The 27,952-nt window shown below is 41.5% G+C and overlaps 1 protein-coding gene across 1 annotated transcript in view; it reads left to right on the top strand.

Moving 5' to 3' along the window:
• The window catches only part of ATP10B (ATPase phospholipid transporting 10B (putative)), a 108,726-nt gene that overhangs the window by 3,122 nt on the left and 77,652 nt on the right, over nucleotides 1–27,952 (top strand). Inside the window, exon 3 of the mRNA XM_063088043.1 lies at nucleotides 13,269–13,473. Coding sequence (XP_062944113.1) covers nucleotides 13,269–13,473 — 205 coding nt within the window. The remainder of the gene's footprint in view (nucleotides 1–13,268; nucleotides 13,474–27,952) is intronic.

Here is a 27,952-nt window from a genome sequence, read left to right as displayed (position 1 = left end):
ACAATTCTGGAGGTCATCGTAAGAATTACATGAGATGATTATTAGAAAATCCTTAGCTTTACACCTGACATAGAATAAATGCGTGGTAAGTGCAGACAGCAATTGCTTCATTGTTAGTATATAAAACTTGTATGAGCTCCATCGTTAAGGCTTCCTCTCTGTGTTGAGCTCGTTCTTGAGCTTCCTCTCTGTGTTGTCCCAACCAAAGCAAAGACGGCAGACATCCTGGCTCACCACATTATTTGACGCCATTTTGTATATTTTGTTGTTTTACAAAGCTATCATTGAACAGATGGTCAAAGTGGGTTGTTAAAAGGGATAGAACATGCTCTCATCTGGTAAGGATCAGACAGAGTTAGAGTGTCCCAACTTTGTGACAAGCCACAAAGCCCCAAAAGAAGCAAGGGAGTTGAGTCTGGGTTTATGGAGAGACTATACAGTGACAAAATGTTTACTGTGGTAGCAGATAGCAGCTTTAGATGATTGAAATGCTAAGCAGGTGAAGGCTTGATTTCTTGCCAAATAGGAAAACATCTATCTTGCTCAAGGAACACCATAGGCCTGTCTTATTCCCTCTGACTTTATCAACCCCAGTTCTGCAGAAGTTTCATTCTGGTCATTGTTGGAAGGAAAGGGGCTTGATTCAAAGTGTGCACAGCAATCAGTTAGGAACTGCTTACTTCTAAGGAGGGGTTCTCTTTCCCAGGAAAATAAAAGTTGACCTATTTGGAGCGGGCTGATGAAAGGGTTTATAAACCAAAGTCCACTTGGAAAGTTGTAGCCATGGGAAGCCTCCAGGGAGACTCACATAAGGACATACTTGTCTCCAAAGAACCCCTCAGAGAAACTCGGTGCTTGTCCCTCAGCAGCAAATGCTCCTGGCCTCTTTGCTTGGAGGACCACAATTGCATGTCTGGAAAAATTAATCTGAAGTGATTTTTTCTTTTTTTCCAACTAGATCTAATTGTCTTGAATGCTGTGAGCACTCTGGACACCTAGAATTGAGATTTAGTTGTTCCTCACCTTTGAGTAAGGAAATTATAAAGAGAGGACAACAACAACAACAAAAAATACTGGGGTGTGATGTCTTTCTAGGAAGAGGCAGTTTTTAAGAAAGCAAATTTTTTCTTTTGGCACTAATCTGTCGGTTTTTGTTTTCCACCTTTGTCCTTTCTTATGTTTTTCATAGAAGATGCACAGTGGTGACCAGGGAGCTGGTTCCTTGGGGAGGAATGTGTGTGGACCACAGCGAGCCTGGTCCTGTTCTCCCTGCTCTGCCAGAACGTCCCAGATTAATGCGCCTATTCTTGGGGATGAGCTCAGACTCACCTGTGCTAAGAGCTGGCCCAACCTAGGGCAGGCTGTTGTTTTGTTCTCAAAATAGCTTTCAGGGAATATCAGAAAATGGAGATGATAACAATCTAGAAAAAAGAGACATTAGTCTACCAGCTCACTGGCAGGGAGGGACATAAAGGGTTTTCACGGCAGTATTTCCCAAAGTGGATTCAGTGGAATAACAATGACAAAGAGATGGTCTCTGAAAAAAAGATATCTATGGCCAAAAACTGTATGCTGGTCCTACTGACCCATGGCTCATGAAGGACTAAGAAAAGATACACAGTAAAGAAACCTGTTCATCTTCAATTAACTCAGCGTTGCTCCAAACTTATTAGATCTTGGAAATATTTTTTAATACCTAACTTTGGGAAATTTTACTTTTTCAAGTATAGCAAAATAATTGGTGACAGGAACCAAGAGTTAATTAAATAAAATGGACTGGATCTAAAAAGAAAAGCAGTATTACTCTGTACTGATAAGTGGCAAGTGATCCTTGGCATCAGCATTAGGATGTGATAGGGAATGGTGGGGACGGTGGCAAACCGGGAAGGCCATGCCTTAATCCCAGGAGGCAGAGCTGGCCACTCAGTTCCTCGTGGTTGTTACCATGTGAAAGTAGAGGAATGTTGTTGCTAGACTGAGTTTTGTTAGGGGATCTAGAAAGTAAAATTTTTGTTTGAAATAACCTGATTTTTAAGTGTTGCCAACTGATATAATTTTTTTAAATACTTCAGATCTATTTTATTTCACCTAAAGTTTTATTTTGCCTGTGAGCCCCCTAATTTGCAAAGTTTGCTTTATAACATCCTAGGAATACAGTGCATCTGTGAAAGAGTAACTAGATCATTCTTTTGAGGTTCATCCTCTTAGACAGAGAGGGGGTATGACCTTGAGCTGAGAATGCAGACCTGAGAGGCAGAGACCTGTACTCTAGGCCCAGATCTGCAACTAACTATTAATAGCTTAAGAAAGTCATTTAAATCTCTGGATCTCAGTATCCACTTATGTAAAACTTGGGACTGAGACTAGATCTTGTCCTGTGACATGCGCTTTGAAAAAAAAGAACCCACAGCCAAATAAGTGTGGGAAACAGTATATGCATGATGCTTCTCTTGAGTCTAGCAATGCACATTAATATAGTGAGGTTCTTGGACAACCCACAGTAAATAACCTATTCAGTTTTGTTTAACTCAGCTGTATCAGTTGAGATGTTCACCACTGCAGGTAGCAAAACCTTCAACTCAAACAGGTTTAAACAATAAAAGGACTTTGTTGTCATAAGTCACTACAAATGTCCTGAGGTGGGCAGGTGACCAGCATGGTGATGTGATCAGCATTGTAGATTCAGCTATCATCAATCCTTTTCATTCAGCTCCCTTTCTGTATCACCATAACCCTCAGACAGATTTTCCTCATGGCAATTATGGCTGCAGAAGCTCCAGCCCTCACATCTACATGTGATAATCCACAACAGAAAAAGGAAAGACACTTCTGGTAGCCCTATTTGAAGCTCATGGAAGCTTACTCCCTAGACCCTCCTTACATCCTAGTGGCCCCCAGAGGGTCACATGCCCATCCCTAGGGGCAGGAGATGGGATTATGCTAATTAGGTTATACCTGAGACACAATCCCCTAGTATGAAGTCAGCTTCCTTGAAAGCACATGGGCTATTCAGGGAAGATATAAAACCCAAATGAAAAAAATGAGATGGTTTCCAAAAAAAGAAAAACAGATGTTGGAGAGGCCACTTCCAATGTCCTCAACACTATCATTTTAAAATTTGTTTGAAACTTGACTCTGTAAATTACTTTCCATGTATTAGCAGAACTGCACACACTTTGGAACATTCTGTACTATATGTCTGATGGAGTTTGGATGTGTTGTCCCCTCCAAAACTCATGTGGAAATTTGATCTCCAATGTGGCAGTGTTGGAAACCGATTGAGTCATGGGGGCGGATCCCTCACGAATGGATTAGTGCTCTCCCTGGGGGAGGGGGAATAATGAGTGAGTTCTTGCTCTATTAGTTCCTGTGAGAGCTCCTTGCTTAAAAAGACCTTGGCACTTTCTCTCTCTGTCTTGCTTCCTCTCTCTTGCTTCCTCTCGCCATGTGATCTGCTTGTACCCGCTGGCTGCCTGCCACTTTCCACCATGAGTAGAAGCAGCCTGAGGCCCATGCCAGATGCAGCTGTCCCAGAATCGTAAGCGAAATAAACCTCTTTTTCTTATAAATTACCCAGTCTCAGGTATTTCTGTTATAGCAACACAAAACGGACTAAAATAATGTCCCTAAGGTTCTTCTAACTCTGATGTGGATTGATTCTATGAAAGACCCCAGAATAGGAAGCTAGGAAATGCTAGATAAATGTTAGCTATTATCTTAACTGATGGATGCTAAAGGGAATATCCTTTTGTCAAATATCAATGACACATAAGGGCTGTCAGGAGAAGAATAGAAGATCTGAGAATTTTTTTTTTTCTGAGAAACAACATAAATGCGTATATCTTATACATGGGCTATATCCATTCTATCCATTTCAGATTTACACATTTGAGAAACTGATGCCCCTTTTTAATTTTATTTTTGTGTGATTGAATAGTAGGGCCCTTAGAATTTTGCTCACAACCTAATCACATGCATTATTCAGCCAAGACTTATATATATTGTGAAAAAAATGTCTTTTTGCAAATAGCAGAAGGCTTGTTAACAGTATTACAATCCTGTTAGAGCATTTTCTTTTAATATAGCAACTGTGCTTGTGGTCTAAAGGTGACCCATTAATCAGATTTATGGAATGACTTCAAGGAGAAATTAGCTTCAGAATTATATTAGCTTAGTTTCTCCCAGGTCTCAGTTTAATGAATCTAGAAGCTATACCCAGCAAGAGATTTGTATTTTTCCATCCAGCTTAGTGAATTTTTATTTGTATTCAGAAAACATGCAGTTTGAAAGGAGGAATGGGAACCAAGGGAATCCAGAGTAGTTTTGCCCTTACATTGTAATGAAACAAAGACTTTCCAGAATTTCAGCAGTCGCAGTCAGTCACTTATTTATCTGTTTAGCACATATGAATTCAGGACTCAGTGTGTGTGCACCACTGCAGGAGGTCCTGTGTGACTTCAGGGGGCTCTCAGTCCAGGGGCCACACACTTGTAAATAACTACAGTGACCGTGTGCTTTGGTATCCTATGGACAAAGGGACACAGTAGTGAAAAGGATGTGGTGACTCATCTGCATGCAAAGAAACATCAAAGCTGAGGGAAGCCTTCCTGAAGAGGTGACATTTTGGGAGGACTTTGAAGGAAAAGCAACATTGAGCCAGGCAGAGGGCACACATTTCAGCTCACAGTCTGCTCATGTGCCAACTAAAAGTTGTATGTGTGGCTGACACTGGTATCAGAAAGACCAGGACCAAGAAACGCCAGAAACTTAGGGGAAGAATTACATAGATTCGAATTTTTTAAAATCTGACTTTTTACAAAGACTTGGAGAGTCTCTCTTCTGTAGGTCAGATGGCTGTTATAACAAAAATAATTCTGTGTACTACAGAAGAATGGCCAGTCCTCCGATAGCACAGCACTGAGCATCCAGTCTGGCCTGCAACCTGTTTTTATTTGTCTGTCAGATGCTTTCATGCCTGTGTCCCCACTGGAAAATCTATGAAAGAGGAAACTAGAGGTTCTGATCCTGGTTATGTCATTAATTAACTGTATGACCTAAATGAAGCCACGTAAGCAGTCCGGGCCCCATTTGTCTCATTTCTAAATAGTGACCATGATCTCTCTAGGGTCTGTTTTGTGAAAAGATGTGCAGATGACATGTAAGAGGGCTGAACATGACACTACTGTAGAAACAAACTAGAGAATGCAGTGCCACAGGAGGGAAGGAAAGCAGTTTCAACAATGATCTTTCTGGATGATTCCAACAATGATCTTTCTGGATGCTTCCATCAAGGGTTTTGGCATCAAACCTGGGCTTGTCTCACAGCTGCCACTTACCAAATGTATGGACATAGACAGTTAGTTAATCACTTGAGCCTCCATTTCAACATCTGTACAATGGGGAAAGTACTAGCAAATGAGATAACCCTCATAAACCATGTAACCCAGAGCCTGCACCATACGTAGCACTAAGTAGTGTTTTTGTTTTTCATTTCTAATCACTTCAACTCTGATTTTTTCAGTGCTAGTCCCAGGCTCAGCCTTCAACTTCCTTATTATGTTCCCCACACAGAAAAGGGAGGAGTTTCTAATTTTGTTGGTAAAAGCTGAGGACACTCACTGAGTCACATTTACCAGTGGGCAGGGTTAAAATGTTTTAAAAGCAAAAATCTATGCTCTGCTTTCTCGTTTTTTCTCCTATCCTATGTGGAAGGATTTTAAAATATGAATTCAGGAAACCCCTCTGGAGTCTGATCCTCTTTCTCCCTTTCCTATCCATAGCATACCCAAGCACATCCATACCAAGATTTAGATTCAGGGAAGGGGTGTAGGTAGCCTCATCTAGCCAAGAGCCTAAGCCACTTGGTCCAACCCAACTTCTAACATAGAGTATGCATTAGAATATTGTATTTGTGCAGCTGTTAATAAAGCAATTATTTGGTCCCCATTCTACTATTATTTCCTCTGGATAACAGTTCTCTGGGAAACCCCCAAAAGAAGATAAGGTGATTGATAGTGCAGAATGTAAACTTTGTCAGGGCCATCCTACCATCAAAATAGTCATAAACCCACCTTCACCCTAAAACTACACACTGGGATTGCTGCAAGTATTAAAGGAGATACTGCATGTAAAATGCTCAACATAGTGCCTGGCATTCAGGAGCACTCAGAAAATAGCTGAGATATTGCTAAGGGGAGTTCTATACCCCAATAGCAAGAAGTCACCATGAGCTTGACCCAAGCAGAGTGAGAAAGACCATTGACTGAAGTCTGGAACTGCATGAGAGAAGACAAAAATTTTTCACCATAGAACTTGACTCCAAACGGGCCTTGGGGAAGACTGAAAAATGAGAAAAACAGAGCAACATCCAGTGTCATTTGAAGTATGACAAAGAAAAGAGACACTGGCTGAAGTGTACAGACCTACAGCCCGCTGCCTCCAGCCTCAGGTCTTTGCTGTGCATTTGGCACCAGCAAACCAAAGCACCAGTTTTGCAAGTGCCCACACTACTCCCACTGCCTCGCTCTGGGCTCACAGAGCCATAAACCACTGGGGCCAAGTCTGCTTGACATTTCAGGAGAGAAAACGTTAGGTCTTCTCCAAAATTCAATGGTGGGAGAGTCACAAAACAAGAATTCAGGTGTCCCTGAAGCTCTGCACTCTCGTCACCAGGCATGATTTGTATTTTGGTGGGTGGTGATTTATAGCTAAGGAGTTCAGAATTCCAAAAGGGAGGCTCCTGTTCTCAACCCAGCCTCTGCTGGGTTTATGTAACCTTCTCCTGAGATTTCATCTGCTTTGTACTTCATTCAAACAGAGCCACAAATTCCCATGGCTGTTACTCATGTGTCCTGGTAGACACATCTGGGTGACCTTATGCAAGTTAGATAAGCTTTCTGGGTCTCAGTTTCCTCATCTATGAAAGAGAGATAATAGTAATAATGAATGTGATTTCACTCTTAGGTGGCTAAATGGTAGTGTAGGTTAAGTGCTGGGTTTATTACAGGCACTCAATACGTGTAAGCTTATGATATATCATTATTATGGACTTCACTGGAGAGTCCATAACAATGATAATAATAAAAAAATAGATTGGATGTTAAAATGGCGAAAGGTTATCAAAAACTTCTACTGCCTCATGTTCAAGACAAACCTACAAAGAATCAATTAATAAATATTTACTCAACACTCCCCATGTGCTAGACACCTTTCCCGACCCTATGTAGGTAACAAAATCTAAGACTCGGGATCATCCCAGCTCTCAGCCAACTTATCACATAGTTAAAAACAGGAAATGCATGAAATGATTAGGAAAACAGGACCATAATATGCAAGGAAGTGTGGCAATAAGACGTGCACCAGTGGTGTTTAGTACCCAGGAGTGAAAAGAGAAAGGTAGTGTTTGGATCTGCAGAGGTTAGAAGAAGGGCATTGGGGTAGCATTCATGCCCTTGAATACTCCCAGCTGTGGTATTCATAACTGTGGCCGTGACATTGCCAGACAGCACCGGTGACTCCCCTCTCCTCTGAAGCACGGTGTTTCTGTGGCCATCACTCCATCACTGCTTGGTGACATTCTGTGCTCAGTTCTACTCTCTGTGTATAGGTTAGCCTCAGACCAGGGGATTCAACATCCAAAGAACTTTACGCTATACAAACATGACCCAAATGTGCCAGGCCTAACCAACCTTGGGGTGAGAATTAAGTCACATTAATAGAAATGCCCCAATTTCAGTCATCATCCCCAACCTGCTAATTTGGAACTTTAGTACTCATTCCTAATCCTCAAGCCTCCTCAGATAAATCTGGGCATTGTCAGGTATGGCGAATGTCACTCATGTCCTCCAATATTTTCAGGCAAGCCGGGGGTCCTGGTCTCTTAGTGCTCCTCTGGCCTGAGCTGTTCCTTTCTGGTGCTTTCCAAAGCCCTGCAAGTCTACCTCTGCCCATTGTGGTCTGTAGCAGACCGGCAGGTGCAGGGGCAAAGACCAGTGAGGTGAAGAGAACACAGTTGCCCTCACTGTGTCCAGGCCCCAGACTCAGGCTGCCTTTCATGTAACTCCCTCAGCTTCTGGTCCACATCCTGGGGCCAGGTCGGGGTCTGAGGCCTCATGCCCTTTCACCCTTTTCAATTTCTACTCCCTCTTGCTTGGCGCCTCCACTAGCCTGAAAGCACCACACCTCATTAATATTGGCTCGTGAAAATAGACAACTACAGCAGTCTCCAGTCTACTGTCTCCATAGCCATGATCCTGTCTGCTGCAAGCTAATCATAAGCATAATGATAATAATAGCAGCAGTAAATGCCATTTGCTACGAGGTTATTAGGCACTTTTTATATACTATCTTAACTTTCGCTACAACATGGGGAACAGGTTTGTCCCATTTGATAGATGAATAAACTGAAGGCCAGAAAGTTGAGTAGCAGGTTCAAGGCCACACTGCATGTAACAGGTGGTTCCAAGCTTGAAATCCAGGTCACCTGACTCCAAAGCTCTTAACCACTGTACAATACTGCCTCTGCCTCAACGTACAACTGCCTAAACAATTGGGCATTACCAGCATTTCTGAATTAGCCACAGAGTCCTTGGTTCTCCCCCTTGGAGCCATGGGAAGAGCAGAGGTTTCAGCCTGATCTTTGTCAATGTGCATCTTGGCCGGGTCACTCCCCTTCTTCCAGCCTGTTTCTTCATCCAAACAGTGGAGGTTGAATTGAAGATCTAGCAAATTCCCTCCAGCCCAGATTCTAAGAATAAAAATTTCTTGGAATTTGTCCTCATAGCTATGCTCCAAATCCCTAATCATTCAATCTGCTGAGCTTGGGTCCCTCTTTTCTGGGTTTGGGAGAAAGGTATGTTTGCAGGGTTTCGTGTGCTTGGGCCCAAGGCAGGAAATGTAATCATGAGCATAAAGTGGATGTCCAAATAGCATGAAGAAGAAAATGCAGGGGCCTGCAGAGGTGTGGTTAGCCCTCAGTATAACAATAACAATCATTGTCATCATCATCATCACCATTAACATCATCATAAAGGAAGCTGGTATTTATTGAGCTCTTACTAACTGAAAAGCCCTGAGCTCAGTCCCTCATGTGGGTCATGTCATCAATTCTTCCAACAGCCTTAGAGGCAAGAGCACATATTACCTCCAATTGACAGATGAAGAAACAGAGATGTTAAGCAACTTGCCCAAAGTCACACAGATCATAAGCAGTGAAGCTGGGATTCAACCCTGCTCTCAATCCCTACGCTGCACTCATTCCCCCTGGCATTCCCCTTTCACCCCACAGTAGCAACACCAAGCATTCTGGACTGGGCATTTAAGCTTCCTGAAAGACAGCCCATGTCTGCCCATCACGCTACTTTGAATAGGAAGTTCCACAAAACAACTAATTCTCGTGACAAATTCCCTCTACTCCAGTTCCCTGAAACTTTTTATAAAGCCTAGATACTTCAGAAATGAGCCTTAAGCATTTTCCCCTTTCTCCTGCTCCCCCATGGCATCCAGTTGGTTCCAAACCTCTTTTGCTGTTTAACTACCTCTTAATAAGCCCATTTAGTGTTGCACCACTTAATTTCTCCTTGAGGCAGAATCTGCCAGATGGAGTCTTTGTCCCAAGCCACGTTGACTTGTCTTATTTTAAAACAGCAATGAACATCATATGAAACTAAAATAGCAGTCAGTTCCCAGGTGTGGCCTTACTGAGCAGGGGGATGATCAAGAGTGTATGGACGCGTCCACCTGGGGCAACTGCTCCAAACAGGCTGGGTTAATGAGGGGATGACTTCCAACAGGCGGCTCCCAGCAGCTGCAGGTCACGTCCCAGTGTCACTCAGTGCAGGAGCACACAGCTTTTCTGCTTCAGCCGGATTCAGACATTCATCACCTCCCCTGTCTGGACCCCCTCGGGCTGTGCATCCCTGGCTTTTCCACAAACATGCTCCCAGCAAGTTGAGGAGACAAAGTAGACCCCAGGGAGTTGGGAGACCAGCACGAAGAGGCCCAGTGCAAGAAGGAAATGTCCCTGATGTTTCATTTTTTTATTCCTAGAATCCTATACAGTTTGCCTCTGGTTCCATAACATAACTATGTTTAAGTTACTATAAATGTAATTCTTCAAATTACGTACCAGGCAAATTACTAAACTATGCTCTCCCCCGCAAAATAAATATTTTTTAAAATAAACACCCTCAAATTATGTTGAACCCATAGCTTTAGGACTCCTGGACACCCAACAGGGTATCCTTGAGGTATGAATGCCTGTATCTGAGAAGCACAACCCCAGAGATGGACAATCTCTGTCTTGGAGAGGGAAGAATTTCAGCAATAACTGAAAACGTTTCATCACCATCGCATATCTGCGCATCGTCCTAAGGAAGAGAGGATTACATCTAAAGGAAAGACAGAGGCGATTATTACAGTTCAACAGTGACCGCCTTGGGATCCAAGGAGTAATATAAGGAAGACAGAGACTGGTCTGAACAACAGCTTGTGGGTGGCTCCATTGACCTTTTGATACCTACATCACAATGGGAATTGACAAGAGAACACTTCAGCCCAGATCACAGACCTCACTATTCATAAAAATGTATATGCAGTAAGCTCATCTGCATAGTTCACCATCTTCCATTACCTTAGTAACCCACATCCCATTCTAAGCAGTGGAGTCCTTTTTAAGAAAGGAGAAGAATGAGATTCCACATTCCTAAGTGGATGTGTGATGGCCTTGCCTTTGATACACCTCTGTATGCAGCAATCCCAAATAGCATTTGCCAAAACCTTTGGAACCTGTGTGCTCTGGAAGTGTTAGCAATCAAGATGTAGCTCAAAGTCAAAGGTGTTCTCCCTAAATCCAATCCCGAATACCAGGAGGAGTGCCGAGATTATAGCAGTCAACTGATATCCCACATCCCCAAAGGCACTGTCTATTAGGACACGGAAGCCAAAGAGGAATGCAGACAATCAGAGTGATAATCTTTTGTTCCTGGAGCAATTTTGCTGTAATATTTAACCCCCCCCCCTTTTTTTAAATCAATCTCTCAAAATGAAAAAAAAAAAAAATCAATAGAAAACCAGTTCCTCCTTCATGCTATGAAATTCCTTTTCTCATACGGAATACAACACATTCTAATGCCTTTAAGTAGCCTTATACTTGGGTATTTAACAGGTATTCCCAGAATGGCTTTGAGGAAAAAAAATATCATCCCCTGATTCAGCAGAAAGATCGCAAGTGTTTGACAGTTATGATGGTACTCTTGGCAGGAGAGTGCCCACCCTGACTGGATAAATAAACAAACAGGTTGTTAAATAAACAAATTCATTTCCAAAATGACACAGGGAAACAAGCATAAGGTTACTGCCCCTATCCTCCATAGGAAAAAAAGTGATATGGAGCAGAGCAGAAGCATAGAGGCTAAAGAAAAGTGCTCAGAAACCTTTCAGATGCTTTTGCAGGTGAGGAAGAATTATTACTAAAATGCTACATACACATTGCCCTTGAAATACTCAGAAGTGATCTCAATAGTCATTTGGATGATGCGTATGGCCAACAGATTGGTTGAACTGCTACAGAACTCCGTGGTTCTTTCGAGTTACAAGGCTGCTCCCCAATTCTAATGTCCCTCATGATTTTATAGACTCTGATCAGATCTTTCTTTGGCTTTCCAAATGAAAGCACCTTCATTTCAGGGGGTTGGGGGAGTCCTCTGGAAGGATCTTTTATGACCAGGAAGATGGGATCTTAGCAGGACTTGTCTGGGTTTTCCAGAGAGCCCCCCAAAAGAAAGGAAGACACCAAACCCCTCATCCTCCTCAGGGAGTTTTGTGAAGTCCAAGAAGAAAAGTGGATTCCATTTATGTCTTTTTCTCCATGGAAGAGTGTACCCGTCATGCCCAAGACAGCTCAGATTCCAACAGAAACAGAAGCAGTAACATGCCCAGAGGGGCTCAGGACCACAGCAAGAGCCAGCCTCTGCAGGCCTGGGCACCCAGCTCCAAGCCAGCAGGGCTCATTTCAAAAGACCCCATGGGGAATATTGGTTTGGTTCCAAATCTCCCATTTGAAGAGATTTCCAAACACAGCCTTAGAAGAACCCACACCTCCAGGACACCTCTAGAAACTTATGTTACACAAGGAATAATTGAGGACACTTGGAAAGTTAAACTTGACTTGACATGTCCAAAAGGCTTCATGAAACACCTGACGAGTGCTGTGAAATATTTAAAGAATGGTGAAAGATGAATACACCCCACTACCTGGAAGAGCAAAACCGGTTAAATATTTGGCTCGGCAGAAGGAAGTCTTTCAGAAATGAGAGCTCTTTGAAAATGGAATGTACTGCCTGGGGGAGCAGGAAGTTCTTTCACTGGAGGTGCAAAAGCCAAGGCTACACAGAGAGGGGAATGTTTTGGAGCAGGTAGTATATCTGAGCAGTGAAAACGGTGGGCTTTGGCATGTAGTTGGACTTAGACTCAAGTTCCAGCTCAGTTTTTGTAAGACTAAGACATTTTTCTTCGAACCTCACTCTCCTCATTTGTGAAATGGGTATGATAATATCTACTCCAGTGAGTTACAATGCAAGTAAATGAACTAGTAATTAACACCAGTGCCTGGCACATTAGAAATGCTAAATTTGCCATTATTACTGCCACTGTTATCTGAGCTTAACAAATTGGATAGGAAGGTAAAGTGCATAACTTTGTCAGATGTCCCATCCTATAGAAGTTCCTGGTGCCTTCTTCCTAATTTCCCAACTGCCCAGAGTTTTCCATTTCAGCACTGCTCCAGATCTTCCTAGACAATTTCTTCATCTTTCCTACCGCCACTCTCCTACTGATAATCAAGAACAGCCTTTTCTGTATCGTAGTGCCTTGAAACCCTGGTTTCTTGGTGATAACTGGCTATTCTCATAAAGAATGTATATTAAGAGTACCCCATTAAAACAACAGTATAGTTACCTTCTCCTTTAAATTTTTTTTCCCTCTGGGAAGCCAGGGCTGACCACAGTACCCCTGGTCAAGGCCCAGCAGTCAATCAAAATTCTAAATGATCATGAGGACAGATCTTTTACTAGAGGGATCCTATAGATCATGCCCAGCTGTTCTAGAGAGATTATGATGGTGGTCATTTGAGGAAAATTAGAATACAGAGTAATGTCATGACAGGCTGACTTGGGACAGACTTAAGTACAGGGGAAACCTTCCTCTATTCACCCATTAATTTTCTGAGGAAACTTAAAACTCACTCAGACCCCTTCTTTCTCCCACCCAAGAAAAGAGCAGAAATACGTGCAGAGGCGCTGGAAGGATGTGCATGTGGGAGACTTTATCCAAATGAAATGCAATGAGATCATCCCAGCAGACATACTCCTCCTCTTTTCCTCGAACCCCAGCGGGATCTGCCACCTGGAAACCGCCAACTTGGATGGAGAGACAAACCTCAAACAAAGGCGTGTTGTGAAGGGCTTCTCACAGCAGGTAGGGCTCTTCTCAGACCTTCGGTGGTAAGGACAGAGGGAGGAAGCAAGCCCACTCTACCGGGAAATCAAACAGCCTGGTGGGTGGGTGGAGGGGAAAGTAATGGATGCCTCCTTTTCATAAGCGCTTCAGATACACTTAATCCTCCCAACAACCTCTCAGACGGGTATAAGCCCCATATCACAGATGACTAAATTGAGGTTTAGAAAACTTAAATAGCTTGCTGAGGGCCTCAGAGTTACTAAATGGGGACCCACTCTCTCCAACTAAAGAAACTGCTGTCTGCTCAAACCCAAGGAATCTAACGTCTGTTCATTCACCCTTGGGACCAACCCACTCTTCTGTGCTCATCCAGTCCTCTCATTCTGCCCAGCTCAGCACCAGCAATCTTTCTCTTCATGAATCTTTTCTCACCTTCCTCTGACCCTCCTGAACTGCAGCAAGGAATTATTAACTATTTTTCCATTTGCATACACCTTACCTTCTTGGTAGTACTAAAACCTCTTTGAAGACAGGGAGCAATCACTGACACTTTTGTTGAATCCCCACATATGCATAAGTGGTACCTCGGGCATCATGGAGAAATGATTACTGTTTGCTGGTTAAGAGCTCAGGCTGTGGGGTCTGACAGAGCCGGGTTCAAGGCCCAAGTCCTACCACCTATTAGCCGTCTCACCTGAGGCAGGTTATTACCCTCTCACATCTTAGTTCCCTCACGTGGAAAATGAAGACAAAAATAGTATCCTCTCTATAAGGTAATTCTGAAGACTAAATGATAGGTACACGAATTACTTAGCATAGTAAATAATTAGTATTAAAATCGATAACTTTCAAACAATGTGTGTTAACTGACTGAAACTAGGTATGATATTCCTGATCTCCAATATGGTACCTTTCTCTATCTATAGAAAAAGAATAAAATTCTGATCTTTCCTTCACTCTGCCAGCCTTTGGCTGGGGAGAAACTGCATGAGTCAGGGGATTTAGGAGAAAGAACACAGATGCTTCACTCCTCAGAGAGCCTCATAAGCTGGAGTTCAGTTTTGTAGATGAAACTTCTGAAAAGGAGACAGCTCATCATACCTCACCTTGCCTCTCTCCAAGTACTTGATAAACAGTTCTTATAAAAGCCTTTGTGCATGATTGATTCAGTCCTCAGAAGTCTGCTTTCTCATCCTTACAATGGGAATAATAATAGCTATCCCATAGTTTTACTGTGAGATTCAAATGGGATAAGGAAAGTAAAGAATGAAATATCAGGTTTGGTACCTAGCAGATGCACAATAAATGGTAACTATTGCTGCTGCTGGGGCTGCAGTTGCCACCACTAGAAATGGAAACCACACTGCCATCAGCAGCCCACCCGCTGGTCTCCAGGCTCTGAGTCAATCACTAAATTGGGGCTTGGTCTCTGTGTTTTCTCTCCTTGGCTTGTCCCTGCCACATTCATGAATCAGCCCAGTGTTCACAAAAAGGCAAGGTGAGATCTGGTCTGCCATGGATTGAATGTCCTCCCCAGACTCACTGGAGCCTGATCCCCATTGTAACCATGTTAGGAGGGTGAGAAACCTGACTATGATATTTGAAAGGTGAGAACTTTAAGAGGAGATTGGATCGTGAGGACCATGCTCTCATGAGTGGATTAATCTAGTCATGGAGGAATAAGTTAATGGTTTAGTGGGTTGTCATAGGAAGAGCACTGATGGTTTTATAGGGAGAGCAAGTGAGCAAATTAGAGAGCTCTTGCCATCCTTGTCATGTGATTGCCTGCATCACCATGGGACCTTGTAGAGAGTTCCTACCCAGAAGAAGTCTCTCTCACCAGATGCGCCCCTGGACCATGGGCTTCCTGGTGTCCGAAACTTTGAGAAATAAATTTCATTTCTTTGCAAATTATCTAGTTTCAGATATTCTGTTATAAGCATCAGAAAACAAAGTAATACATGTCTATGTTCACAATGTCATTCTAAATAAGCAATAACAATCTATTTCTGGGCTCAGGGCCCTGTGACCTGCCCTCTTAACCAGAGGCTTTCCAACCTTTTTAACCATAACTCACAATAAGAAGTACATATTATGCACACACACATGCACATGCACATGTGAAGGTGTGTGTGTGTGTGTGTGCGCGACCTTAGCCTGACTACAAGCAAGGCACTCTGCGACTTTCTACTGTATTCCATTTCTTTCTTTCTTTCTTTTTTTCTTCTTTTTCTCTTTTTCTTTTCTTTTTGTATTTTTTAAAAATTCTGGGAGCTGTAAACTCATATTTGTTTACAAATCTCCCCTTTAGCTTCCTCGCTCCAACATCCTCTTCACAATTCTCAAGTTGTTTTACTCTCGCTTGGGCAGTCATTTCAGTGTTGTTGTGTTTCAACCAGTGATTTTTCTTTTTGTGTTTGGCAGCAGCTCCCAAACTGTTTGTTGCGTATTAATTAGTCAGATAGTTTAAGATTTAACTAGGTAGAAGAGTCAGGTGAAAGGGTCATTCACACTCTAGTGCTAAATTTAATAATGTCTCTCAAACTGTAACCCTGAATTCTAACAGGGTAATTGTGAGATGACTTACAAAAAAAAAAAAAAAAAAAAAAGAGGTAAATTCATATGTGAAAGGAAGGAGAGTTTTATGAGCTTGAAATTTTCCAGGGTTCTGCATTCTCTCTCTCACTTTGCTTGTGAGGTTTTTTTCACTTCAATAACAATAATAATAATAATAAACTTATCTTGAGCCCTTCCTAAGGGCTTTGCATGATTATCTCATCTATCCTCACAACAACCCAATGAGATAGGTACTATTATTGTCTCTGCTTTACACATAAGGAAACTGGGGCACAGAGAGGTCATGTAACCTGCCCAATGTCACTGAGCCAGGTTTAAAGCCAGGTTTGCCCAGAGCCTCGGCTCTTACAGTCTGCAGCAGCGCCTCTCCTGGTCCTTTGCCTGCCACCTTGAGTGTACCCAAAGGTGTGTACTTGAAAGCATGCATTTATCATGTCAATATTCTTTCCACATATAAGTAGCAGGTGGCAGGAAGAATAAAATAGGTTCAGCCCACTCCCTGGGGAAGAGGAATTTTGGCTGCTCTTTGCTACCTTGCTGCTCCCTGATATCTTCAGTGCAAAAGGCTTTCAGAATATGGATAGAACTCACTTCTAGCTAACTCTGTACTATTGTATTTCTCAAAAGTGTCGAAAAAAGATGTTGAGTTGCAAGAAAAACAAATGTTGCAAGGCCAAATAAGATCAGAAGTCAATAGGTTACAAGTTTTCAAATACCATGTACTACAGAAATTATCTGATACTTTCATAAGCCCCAAGCAGGAGAAGGGCCAGGTACTAGCCTGTAGCATTTCTAAACATTTAACGACAGAAAGCTTTTAATTCTGAGGAATATATCCCAGAACCACTGCAGGAGGGGTGGGATCTCCACTCAGGGATTTGCAGCAAATTACAGGTGTTCAGGATGTATCATAATCACCACAGAGGAAGCTTCTAAAAACACACATGCATCCTACCCTATTACTGCCACTAACTGACAATTCACCAGGACGAGTAGGGGCCTGAGGATACATATTTTGAAAATGTTCCCCCAGAAGATTTTGATATGAACCTACCACCATATACCTGAAAATCTGTAGAACAAAAAGAAGGCACCACCCACCTCAAGTACTTCCAAAAAATACCATCACGATAATGAGAACAAAACTGCCATCTATGTGCTTCTTACTATGTGCTGGTTCTTTGCGTGCATTGTTTCTTCTAGCACGTGCAACAACCCTGTTAGGTGGCCATTACTGTGCCCATTTTATAGATAAAAACTCTGAGGCTCAGAAAGGGCAAATCTCACCAATTATCTCAGAAAAGATTTTGAACACCTACAAATATGGTTTGTTTGGAATTTTAACATCTTTAATAATAAGTATTAACAGCTTTTGTTCGTTTTCCCTCTAGACCTCTATTGTCTGTGAGATCTTCACCTTGCCAAAAGTGTTTTTACTAATCACAGAGATTTCTAGAACCTCTCCACTCACACATATACCCACACCCATTTTCACCTTCTTGTGGATGATGAGAGATTACTATATTCTGTTAATTCAAAGCCAGTACGACATACTTTGTCCCAGCTCCCCTAGACAAGCATTTCCCAAGGCAGAATCTGCCAGACATTTATAGCAGGAGACAGTTCTTGAAAAACATGATCGGGCCGAGCCCGTGGCGCACTTGGTAGAGTGCTGCGCTGGCAGCGCGGCGACGCTCCCGCCGCAGGTTCGGATCCTATATAGGACTGACCGGTGCACTCACTGGCTGAGTGCCGGTCACGAAAAAACGACAAAAAAAAAAAAAAAAGAAAAAGAAAAACATGATCCATGGTCAAGTCAGACTGGGAAGCTTGTGTCCTTTTTACCCCTCTTGGAGTTCTAAGGTACGTTAGCATATTCCTGTCTCTGAGATGACCTGGAATCAACAGGCCTATTAAACTTCCTTTTAACCCTGAGCTCACCAAACTTATTTAACCTCAGAACCAGTTTTCAGCAAAAATACTTGTTAACATTTCTATGGAATTTTTGGAAAATATTAACCTGGATTGTGGTGCAGATATGATCACAACAGGTGAAGAGTGATAGCCAAGCTGACAACCCTCATAGCTTAGGCAAATCATTCTTCCCTTTCCTGTCTAAGGTCAAATTAGATTATAAATATGAAAGACCCTCTCCTCCCATGAAACTGCATTCTCAAGGTTGCTAAAGAGTTAGTTTCAAATTTTTTTCTCAGAATTCAACTTGCACCAAGCTGATTTTTTTTTTTCAGTTGGAAACATTATCATGATGGGCCATCTTTGAATTCACAAAAGTATTGACCTGTTTTTAAAATATTTATTCCCACTTCCATTGCTGGAAATAAAGGGGGAAAGAGAAGGAAGACAAAATTAACTATGCTAAGGTCTGCCCAGCAGGCAAGAGAACTCTATTAGAAAATTAAATCATTCATTTTTCTCTTTGACGACATTCTGATACCTGAAACCTCTTTTTTAAAAGGGTTTTAGCCTAGGAATTTAACACCTGAAAATGAACATGTGTTTCATTTGGTTAATGAAACAGTTACCAAAGCCAAAGAATTGAAAATAAATTCTTCCAATTAGTATTTCAGATTAAATATGTTTCTGGCTATCTATTACCCAAATCCTTGAAGCCTCAGTCCTACCGAAGCACGTGTCAGATCATTTCTCAGTGTCAACTGGGAACTTGCTACACCAAGTATGATCCATGGACTAGCTGCTTCAGCCTCCCCTGAGAGCTAGTCAGAGAAGCAAAATCTCAAGCCCCAACCCAGACTGAACCACTATCTGCATTTTAACAAAATCCCCAGGTGATTCATGTGCACATTAAAGTTTGAAAGGCACTGGCCTAGGACATCATTGATTAATGTAATCATCGTGCTTATTTGTTTATTGCTCAAGTTAAAAATTCTTCACTGAGTTTCACTTTTAACCAGCTTGCATTCCACCTACGGTTAGTGCTTTTAAGCCATTTGCTCAATTAGGAAAAAATGCTGTAGCTTGGATTCTCTGCAGTGAAAGTGTGCACTGATTTTAACATATTTAGATAGAGGATCATTTTGCTGACAAAGAGTGGAGGTCTGGTAGGGAGAAATTTATCACCATCCCAGTTCAGTGATTACAAACCTCGAGTGTAGTGAAAAGAAGCTGCCTTGCCTGCCCTGAGAACCAGAGAAAAGTCCTCTGTATTAGTCCATTTTTTGTTGCTTATGATAAAATACACGGGACTGGGTAATTTAAAAAGAAAAACGATGTTTATTGATTACAGTTTCTGAGGCTGGGAAGTCCAAAGTCCATCTGGCGGTGGCCACAGTGCCCCAGGGGTCTCACATTGCAAGATAGTGGAAGCAGAGAGAACAAGAGAGAGACAGACTCTCTTCTTTTAAAGCCCTCAGAACCATGCCCCAACCACCATTTTCAATCCATTTGCTACAGTATGGTCCTACAATCCAATCACCTCCTCAAGGCTCTACCTTACAATTACCATAATAGGATTTCCCACCCTCTAAACAGTCACAGTGGGGGCTAAGTGTCTAATATATAAAACTTGGGGGACACAGTGCAAGTTCCAGTGAGTTTGGGGAGGATATAATTCAATCCACTACATCCTCTTTCCTGGTGGATTTTGTAATAGGACCTGCTCCTGACAGATTGTTCCAAACTTCCTTTAAGAATGATACTTAGTGCTTTCTACCTGTGGATCACTGCTTAAATGTTGAGCACAGATCGCATTCACTAGGATTCTTTTAAAATGGTACTACATAACAATATATAATAACGACAAGTGATATCAATAAATAACTTGATTGAGCACACACTGTGTGCCATGGTCAGTTCTTCTGAGTGTTCTATACCTGTTATTTCTTTCTACTCCTCACAAATAACCCTATGAGATAGGTCCTTTTATCATCCCATTTGACAAATGAGACGAGCAGTGAAGTAACCCTGCTAGCAATTCACTGAGTTCAGATTTAAACTCAGGCAAAGTTTTGTTTTGTTTTGTTTTTTAACTTTTTATTATGGAAACTTTCAAGTATAAACAAAACTAGAGAAAATAATATGATACATTTTTACGTAATGATCACCTAATCTCATTAATCAAGTCATGACTAGTCTTGTTTTATCTATATTCCCACCCTCAACTCTGCAAATTATTTTGAAGCAGATCTTCAACATCACATTTCATCTGTAAACTTCAATATGTGTCGCTAAAGGATAGGATTTTGTAAATATATTACTATACTATTTATTGTACAAAAAAAATTAGCAATAATTCCGAGATAACAACTTTCAAATCGGGGGTCAATTTTTTCAGTTTGTTTGTTTGAATCAGGATCCAAATAAAGCCAAATATTGAGATTAATTTCTTCAATTCCTTTTTTTATGCATATTTAGTTTTTATTGCTTAATAAAACAGGTGGTTTGTCCTGCAAAATTTCCCATAGTTTGGATTTCCTTGACTGCATTGTCTCCCTGTGGTACTATTTTACATGTTTCCCTGTCCTCTATATTTTCTATAAAGTGGTAGTTGGATCTAGTGCCTAAATCAGATTCAGGTTAGATTTTGTGTTTGTGCATGTGTATGTCAATGTTACCTCATAGGAAATGCAATATGCTACCATCTTTAGGCACAAAAATATCTGGTTGTCTTTTTTTGATATTAATAGTCATTGATGACGGTTGCTTAGATCCATTAATTCAATAGAATTTGCAAAACGGTGATATTCTAATTAATTTATAAAGAAAAAATTCTTCTTGTCAGGTGTTTGGTTACTCTGAGGTGTTCTCTGTAGAGGAAATGCAGGATACATGTTTGAATCTTTCCTTTTGTTTTACCATTTTTCAAAATAATGAATCAGTTCCTTAGCATCCTCCGAAGTTATCCAATGAGTTTTTCTTTTTTTTAGCATCTATATGACCTCATGAATTTAGACATATGTGAGGTGTGTCAAATCGGTCAGTTGCTATCTTTACTGATTGACCCATCTTTAGCCATAGGAACTTCTTAAAATGAGGAAGTGGTCCCTGAGTTCTTCTGACATGATGTCAGTGGTCGTTGATAGACCTGGTTCCTTTCCATAGAAAACAGCATTTAGAAACCACAATAAGTACATGCTACAGGTGCTTATTGCTATTGGGTTGAATATTGTTTCTATGTCACTTAAATGGACAGAACTAGGACTTTTTAAAAGATTAAATACATCAGGATTCAAGCTGATACTTCAATTCAAATTCAGGACTAGAGGTTTTTACTCTACTTTATCAATATTAAATATGTAAATCCTTCCATGACAGGTGAAGTCTTTAACTACCGTGCTCCACCAGCCCCTTTTGATATTTGACAGTCACAGAAACCCTTTGAGGTAGAAAAGGAAAAAATTAGCAACATTTTAGAAATAAGAAAATTTAATTTCAAAGATTGTCAAAGATTACCCAGCTAATAAAGTGTTCATCCAGAACTAAAACTCAATTCTCATATACCTGATTATTCTTCCCATTGCTTAAGTAATTCTTAGATCCCTTCATATGTATTTTTTATTTCTCAGGTGAATATAACTTGCACATATAGAATAGATTGTAATTATTTACAACAATAATAATAAGTTTATGGTGACAGAACAACCCTATGAAAAACTGTCACTTTTATTTTTTACAGGCCTCTGGTCTTCTTTTGGTGACCTTCTCCAATCTTCTACTAGGGTGTGGGCACACACACGTCACACATGCACACAGACGTGGAGGTCCCCTCTTCCCAGTGTTCAGCATTATTTGTACACATCTATTAAAAAGTCTTTTTCCATTTTTATCTCTTCAGGGCCCTATGAGGAAGCTCTGCTAGGTTATGTGAAAGATGTAATCACACTGAGGTGCGAATGGATGATGCCTTGACGTTTCTCTCCTTCCCACTCCCTCCATATCCCAAGATAATATATTTACACTTTAATATTGGCCTTCTCTGCCCTAACCACTAAGGGTAATTGTGGGTGTTTAAGGTCAAGGTGGAAAATATCTGGTGTTTCATGTGCGAACCATACCAATCTAATACATGGATTAATCAAGACTCTTGGTTGTATGTGATAGAACCCTGTTTGAAAGTAGCTTGGACAAAAAGAGAACTTATTGGAAAATACAGAGTGAAGTGGGATCTTAGGGTCATGTGGAACCAGGAATTCAGAATCCATCAGTACAATCTTCATCTCTTGTCTATGTTTCTCTCTGTGTTTGGCTTCAATCTCTCAAACCAGCTTCCTCCATGTAGAAGGAAACTTGTGTTTACAGTTTCACTCCAGAGGGTGACTAGGAATCTTCCCTGATGTCTAGATTGGAAAGCATCCCAGGCAAGAGGCTGATTGTCCTGATCAACTAATTGTGGCCAGAGGAGAAGAATTCTGTGATTGACATTCTCCACTTGAACTTCATAGTTGAAACTGGTCTGTGGAGAGGGAGAGTTCTGAGCAGCACAGCAGTAATTATCCATTACATCTATTACACATCAGGGCTATATAAGCCTCACCTACATGTAGCCAACGTCATCCATTCTGAAAGAGAGGGGTTCAATATCCTCTGTCTCTCTCCTATAGCCCCGAGTGCTATTTTCTCTTCCCAAAAAGCCCTTCCCTGCCTGACCTTTCTCTGCCTAGGCAACATACTGTACAGTGTACCCAGTTAGTCATTCCCTGATCCATGCTCCCATAGACATTGCTCTTGCCATTGTCAACTACTGTAGTTCATTCAATAAATTCACTCACTCAACCACTATCTGAGGATACCCTCCTGCTGCCAGATACCGTGCTAGGATTTTTGTTGTCATTTATCAGCAGAGATGACACATTAAGATCATATCTTCTGTGAACAACTTAATATAGTTTTTCAAACTATAATTCATACTCTCTTCTTTGTGACCTCTTTTGCCAAATACTTTGGATCTCATTATTTTCTTGGCTCTCAATTATCCACAGTAAGAAAAAATTGCACAGAAAAGGTTTGTCTGTGCAGTACTCCCTTACGGTGCCCCTGCCCATCTGGTATCAGCTGTGCATATTTCAGGCTTCAGGCCATTCACTCATTCATTCACCAAATATTGACTGAAGGCCTTCTATGTGCCAGATGCTGTAGCGTGCTCTGGGGTCCCAGGAGTAAACCAGAGAGATACAGACAGTGACTTTATACTCTAACGGGGAATTACACAGACAATTGTTAACAAACAATTCCACCAACAATTAAGTCCTTTTTCCAGTATTTGCTTGGCATGCCAAACCCATGCCTTACGTGTTAGGGAAATGCCATCACTAGTACTCAAGATTACAGTTAGTCAGTCCCAAATTAGAAAAGAATATTTGTCCATTTGAAAAAATGGAATTCAGACAGCAAAGAATTCTTAAAATAGAGTCTTCCTTCCAGAACCCTCCAGCCCAATCTGTGTGCTTTTGTATGAGAACCACTGGGGCAGACTGGACGCCAGGGCAATTGACCATGCAGACCATTTCCTCATGGAGAGCCACAGGAAAGTACCTGCCAGTCACTCTGCTATGGGTTATCTTGAAAAGAGCTCCCATAGACCAAGAAGCAGAAAGGATATCAAGCGCTGAACTGTCATTAGTTTTCAGATAGGATTCCCAGAAATTAGGGAGTTGTCTAATTTGTATGCTGGGAAGAAAACCTCAGTCACCTAGCTGCTGGGGTGTGAAGAACATTTGCATTCACCATTTAGACAAACTAATAAACTAAACTAAACAAACAAACAAACAAACCTGTAATAAGTATCCTTCCTAGGTTGCAACATACCTCCCATGTAGCTGCCCTGGTTGGCATGGTTTGCCAGCCCTGGAACCCCATCTACTAGGTGCAGTCCACAAATGCGGGCGACTGCTGCTGCTCTGTCATCCCCAGCCCGGGTGGTGGTGTTTCTTTGTAGTCCTCTAGCCTCAGGATTATGTTGAAACAGACTCAGAGCTGCCCAGAAGCTTGGAAATCCCTGGTCCGATTTTTCTTTTTCACAAATGTTCTTGGCTCGTACTAAATACCCAACAAGTAAATGTATTCTGCGGTTTAAGGAGAGAATTTGGCAGGTTTCTGTTTCTTCAATCAACAAAATATTTCTCAAATGATATTTTCTCATGGCCATAGAGGGATATTAACGTGGTCTAGAACACACTTCCTGTCCTCTAAGAACTTATGACTATGGGTCCGTTGTTTTTTTTTAACATAAAGACCCTTTAATGACTATCAAAAAAGGAGTTGTCTGTCCTTTCAGTGTCCATTATTTAAGAAAACACATTAAAACAACAAGCTACTATGAATTCAGTGACCTTTTTTAATGAATTTGTAATTTATTAAGCTCAAGAATTCCTACAGAAATTTGAAAATCAGTGGTATACATATGCGTGAGACTTATTTTTACTCTGTCTACAGACAGCATTTTGGTGCATGTAGGGGATATGTGGACAAGCTGCAATAGCTTAATCTACCAATTGGGAACCACTGGCTTACAGAAACAGCTTGGTATTCAACAGTTAAAAGGGTAAGGCAACACAAGTTCTAAGTGGTATATACATTAAGAATTGTCAAAGTTCAGGGAAGAAGAGATTGCTATGATCTGTGGTGGACAGAAATGGGTCTTTAAGAGGCATAACCCTGGAGCTTGGAAACAATAGTTTAAGAGGGTTGCCAACATATAAAACTTGGAAAGAAAGCATGACAAAGGCCCAGAGGGTCAGCTCTGTGGGCCTACGGCACGAAATGCCTACACCAAGCAAAGAACAAGTGCAGGCTTTAGAATTAGACAAACCTGAGTTACTTCGTGTAATCTGCACTCAGTTTTCACTTCAATAAAATGGGCCTCACCTGTCCTGAACACTTCACAAGAGGGTTGGGAAAATCAAATAAGATAAAGTTAGTAAGGGGCTGCATTTTGTGAGCTGTAATTTTACCCAATAAACAAACAAAGTGTTTGATATGCCCATGGGACTGAGTAAGCCACTGTGTTGATTAGGATTTTATGTTTGCATGCAACAGAAATGATGCTGGCTAACTGAAGCAAAACAGAACTATTGCAAGAATGTAGTAGTGGAAATTAGGGAGGGGAGAAGCAAAAAATATGACTCACAGAATCAAAGGAAAGCTGAAGATTCAGGCTCAGAAACACAACTAGGCGTGGTGGAGGAGCGTTGGTAACAGGAATTATTTGACGGTCTTATTTTTTCTTTTCCTTCCTTAAGTCATTCCACTCAAGTCAAGGTCCCACAATGGGACAGTCTAATGGGCAGGGCATCTTGACTTACAGTTCCATCAAGATTATGAACCTGAGAGGAAAGGTAATTTCCCAGAAGGAAGTCAAACTGTTGTTATGCAAAAAGTGTGACACAGCAGGTGGGTAGCCAGAAAACAATGATCTACTTCAAATAATTTCAAAAGATCGTCCGTACATTTATTTAATCACATTTACTGATTAACTTGAAATTCAGTTGTGAAGAATCATGGAAAGTAAGTCCAGAAAACTAAAACTTGAGACTAGTGCAAGGGAAATGGCCTTATCTATCCATTGAAATATATTTTAGCAGGATTGCTTCACCTTGGCCTCCCCAGTAGCCATGGGGGTTGCAGTCTTGCTGTATCTGGGACTCGGGTCAGTGAGTGTACCTCAGCCCCAGACAGTTATCACACTGGACTTTGGCCCACCTTCCTTTGCTTTCCCTTACTGCCATTGACACACCTGAGCTAGACTGGGAAATGTGAGTTGTTTATGGCCGCAATAATTGATTTGTTTCAATAATCTCTTCCTTTCTTCTGATTCTCTCACTTTTCCTTTTGGCTCATATATCACGGTTATTCAACAAATGCTTGGATGCATGAATAAATGGATGGGAGACTCACCAGTCCCAAGGTGGGATCTAGGACTTTGACTACATTTTTTTATTAGCTGAGCCAAAGAATTCCAATAAAAGAAGTGATCCTATTGCTACTAATCAAAGTTATGATTGTATCTGGAGCTTTTCCTAATTGTGTGGGTCAGTCAGTCTTTACAGCAAGGTCTGCTTTGTATCTCCTCATTCATCACCTTCCAATATATACATTCCTAATATCACCCTCTCCAGTACCAACCTTGCCTTGACAAATATTTATGGTGTACCTGTTAAAACAAAGTCTCCTGGGAGATGCCCCAGAGGAAGCTGACAGTCTACTAGAAGATGCATAGGCGTAGACACATTAGTGTTAAACAGAGGCACAAGCAGTGGGAGGTGGAAACACACAAAAAGGAGCATTTAATTCTGATTGGCTGTGGTGAAGGGTCTGCAGGAATTAGACTGGGCTTCACAGAGGTGGTGGCAAAAAAAAAAAAATCTCTTAAATGCTAGAAAATAAAATAAAAACCCTCAAGAGACTATTCTCTAGGCTATTTAATGCCTTAACTTTTATCCTTACCCTTTGTAGTTACCTCACTTTAAAATGCAAATACACTCGGAAGAGGTAACACTTCACTTACTAGTTGTACTAATTTTTATGTATTTTCTACTACGTATTAGAGACTAAATGCACTTATTATATCAGGTGCTTCATTCATAGGAAGTGGGAAGTGAAAATAGAAAGAAAATGGGGCCCAGAGGACAGCTTAAACACTAATCTTTCCCCTGTGCACACAAATGACGCTGTAGTTAAGAGAGAACACTTACGGAGGCAGAGTCCTGAGGTTAAAGCCTGTCTTCCTGTTTTGCTAGCCATATGGCACTGGGGAAATTGTGGATTCTCCCTATGCCTTAGTAACTTCCTCTGTAACATAAGGGTAGTAATGGTACCTACCTGATAGAGTTATAAGAATTAAAGACGATGGCATGAATAAAATACTTAGTTGGTTCTCAGTGTATAATTAGCATTCAATAGTGCTGCAGAAACACTAATACCAACAGGAGGAGGAAGAGAAATAAAGGTGATGCTGGTGCCGACGGCGATGATAATGATGGTGGTAATGATGAGGATAGGGTGATGATGGCAGTGGTGGTGATGATGACGATAACAATGATGATGACTGGCTTTGGCTTCCGATAGTGTCAGTTGCAGTCCTGGCTCTGTTACTTACCAACCACGAGATAATTAGTTGCTTTACCTCATTCCCCATTTGCACATCTGTCCAAATCTCTTAAAGTTACTGTGAGAACTTAATGACAGGTGCCTGGCACATAGTAAGTGCCCAAGATAGGTGGGTCTGGCCTAAAAAACTGCAGAGACACATTTCCTTCTCTGGAAAGGGTTCACCTTTTCCTGTGCCTTGATGGCTCCCCAGGCATTTTTTTTAGTTAGTGGGACTTTTGTCAAAGGGCAGTGCCTTAGATAAAAGGCTGGGTCAAAAAGAAAAAGTGGGTTAGACTTTTCTATAAGGTAAGAAAAACTGTAGGGTGGTAAGGGGAGCCCTACCCCGTCTTAGAAGAGAATCAGAAATTCCCGGACAAGGTTAAAATAAGGACCCTGACAGATTTGGAACGTTTGGGTATCCCCCGCTGTCCTGGGGCTGTCCCAGCAACTTCCCCACATTGAGCTACAGCAAATCCTTGAAAGCAAGCAGGGCCTGAGTTGTTGTCATTGGAGAAATCAGCCCTTCTTAGGGAGGAAGAGAAGGAGCCCGGGGGACAGGCAGCTAGAGAAAGCAAGATCACCTCTCCATGAAGAGAGGAAAGCAGACAGAGGTCTCAAGGCCAATACCTGAAAGGCAAGAGGACACAGAGCCAGGGAAGGACACTTCAGCGGGGAGGTTGCTGGGAAGCCCCCACAGAGGAACAAGAGACTCAAATTTCACCATTGCTGGGGGGTCTGCTGAGGATGATTAAACAGATAACCGGGACTCAGTCACCGCAGAAGGATCATTAGCTGTCAGACCCCACTGCCACTCACATCTGAAATGAGTTTGGATTTAGAAACCCGGCAATGAGCT

Source organism: Cynocephalus volans, chromosome 2, assembly GCF_027409185.1.
Source record: "Cynocephalus volans isolate mCynVol1 chromosome 2, mCynVol1.pri, whole genome shotgun sequence".
Lineage (NCBI taxonomy): Eukaryota > Metazoa > Chordata > Mammalia > Dermoptera > Cynocephalidae > Cynocephalus > Cynocephalus volans.
Note: the sequence above shows the minus strand (reverse complement) of the source record. Positions and strands in the feature narration are given on the sequence as shown.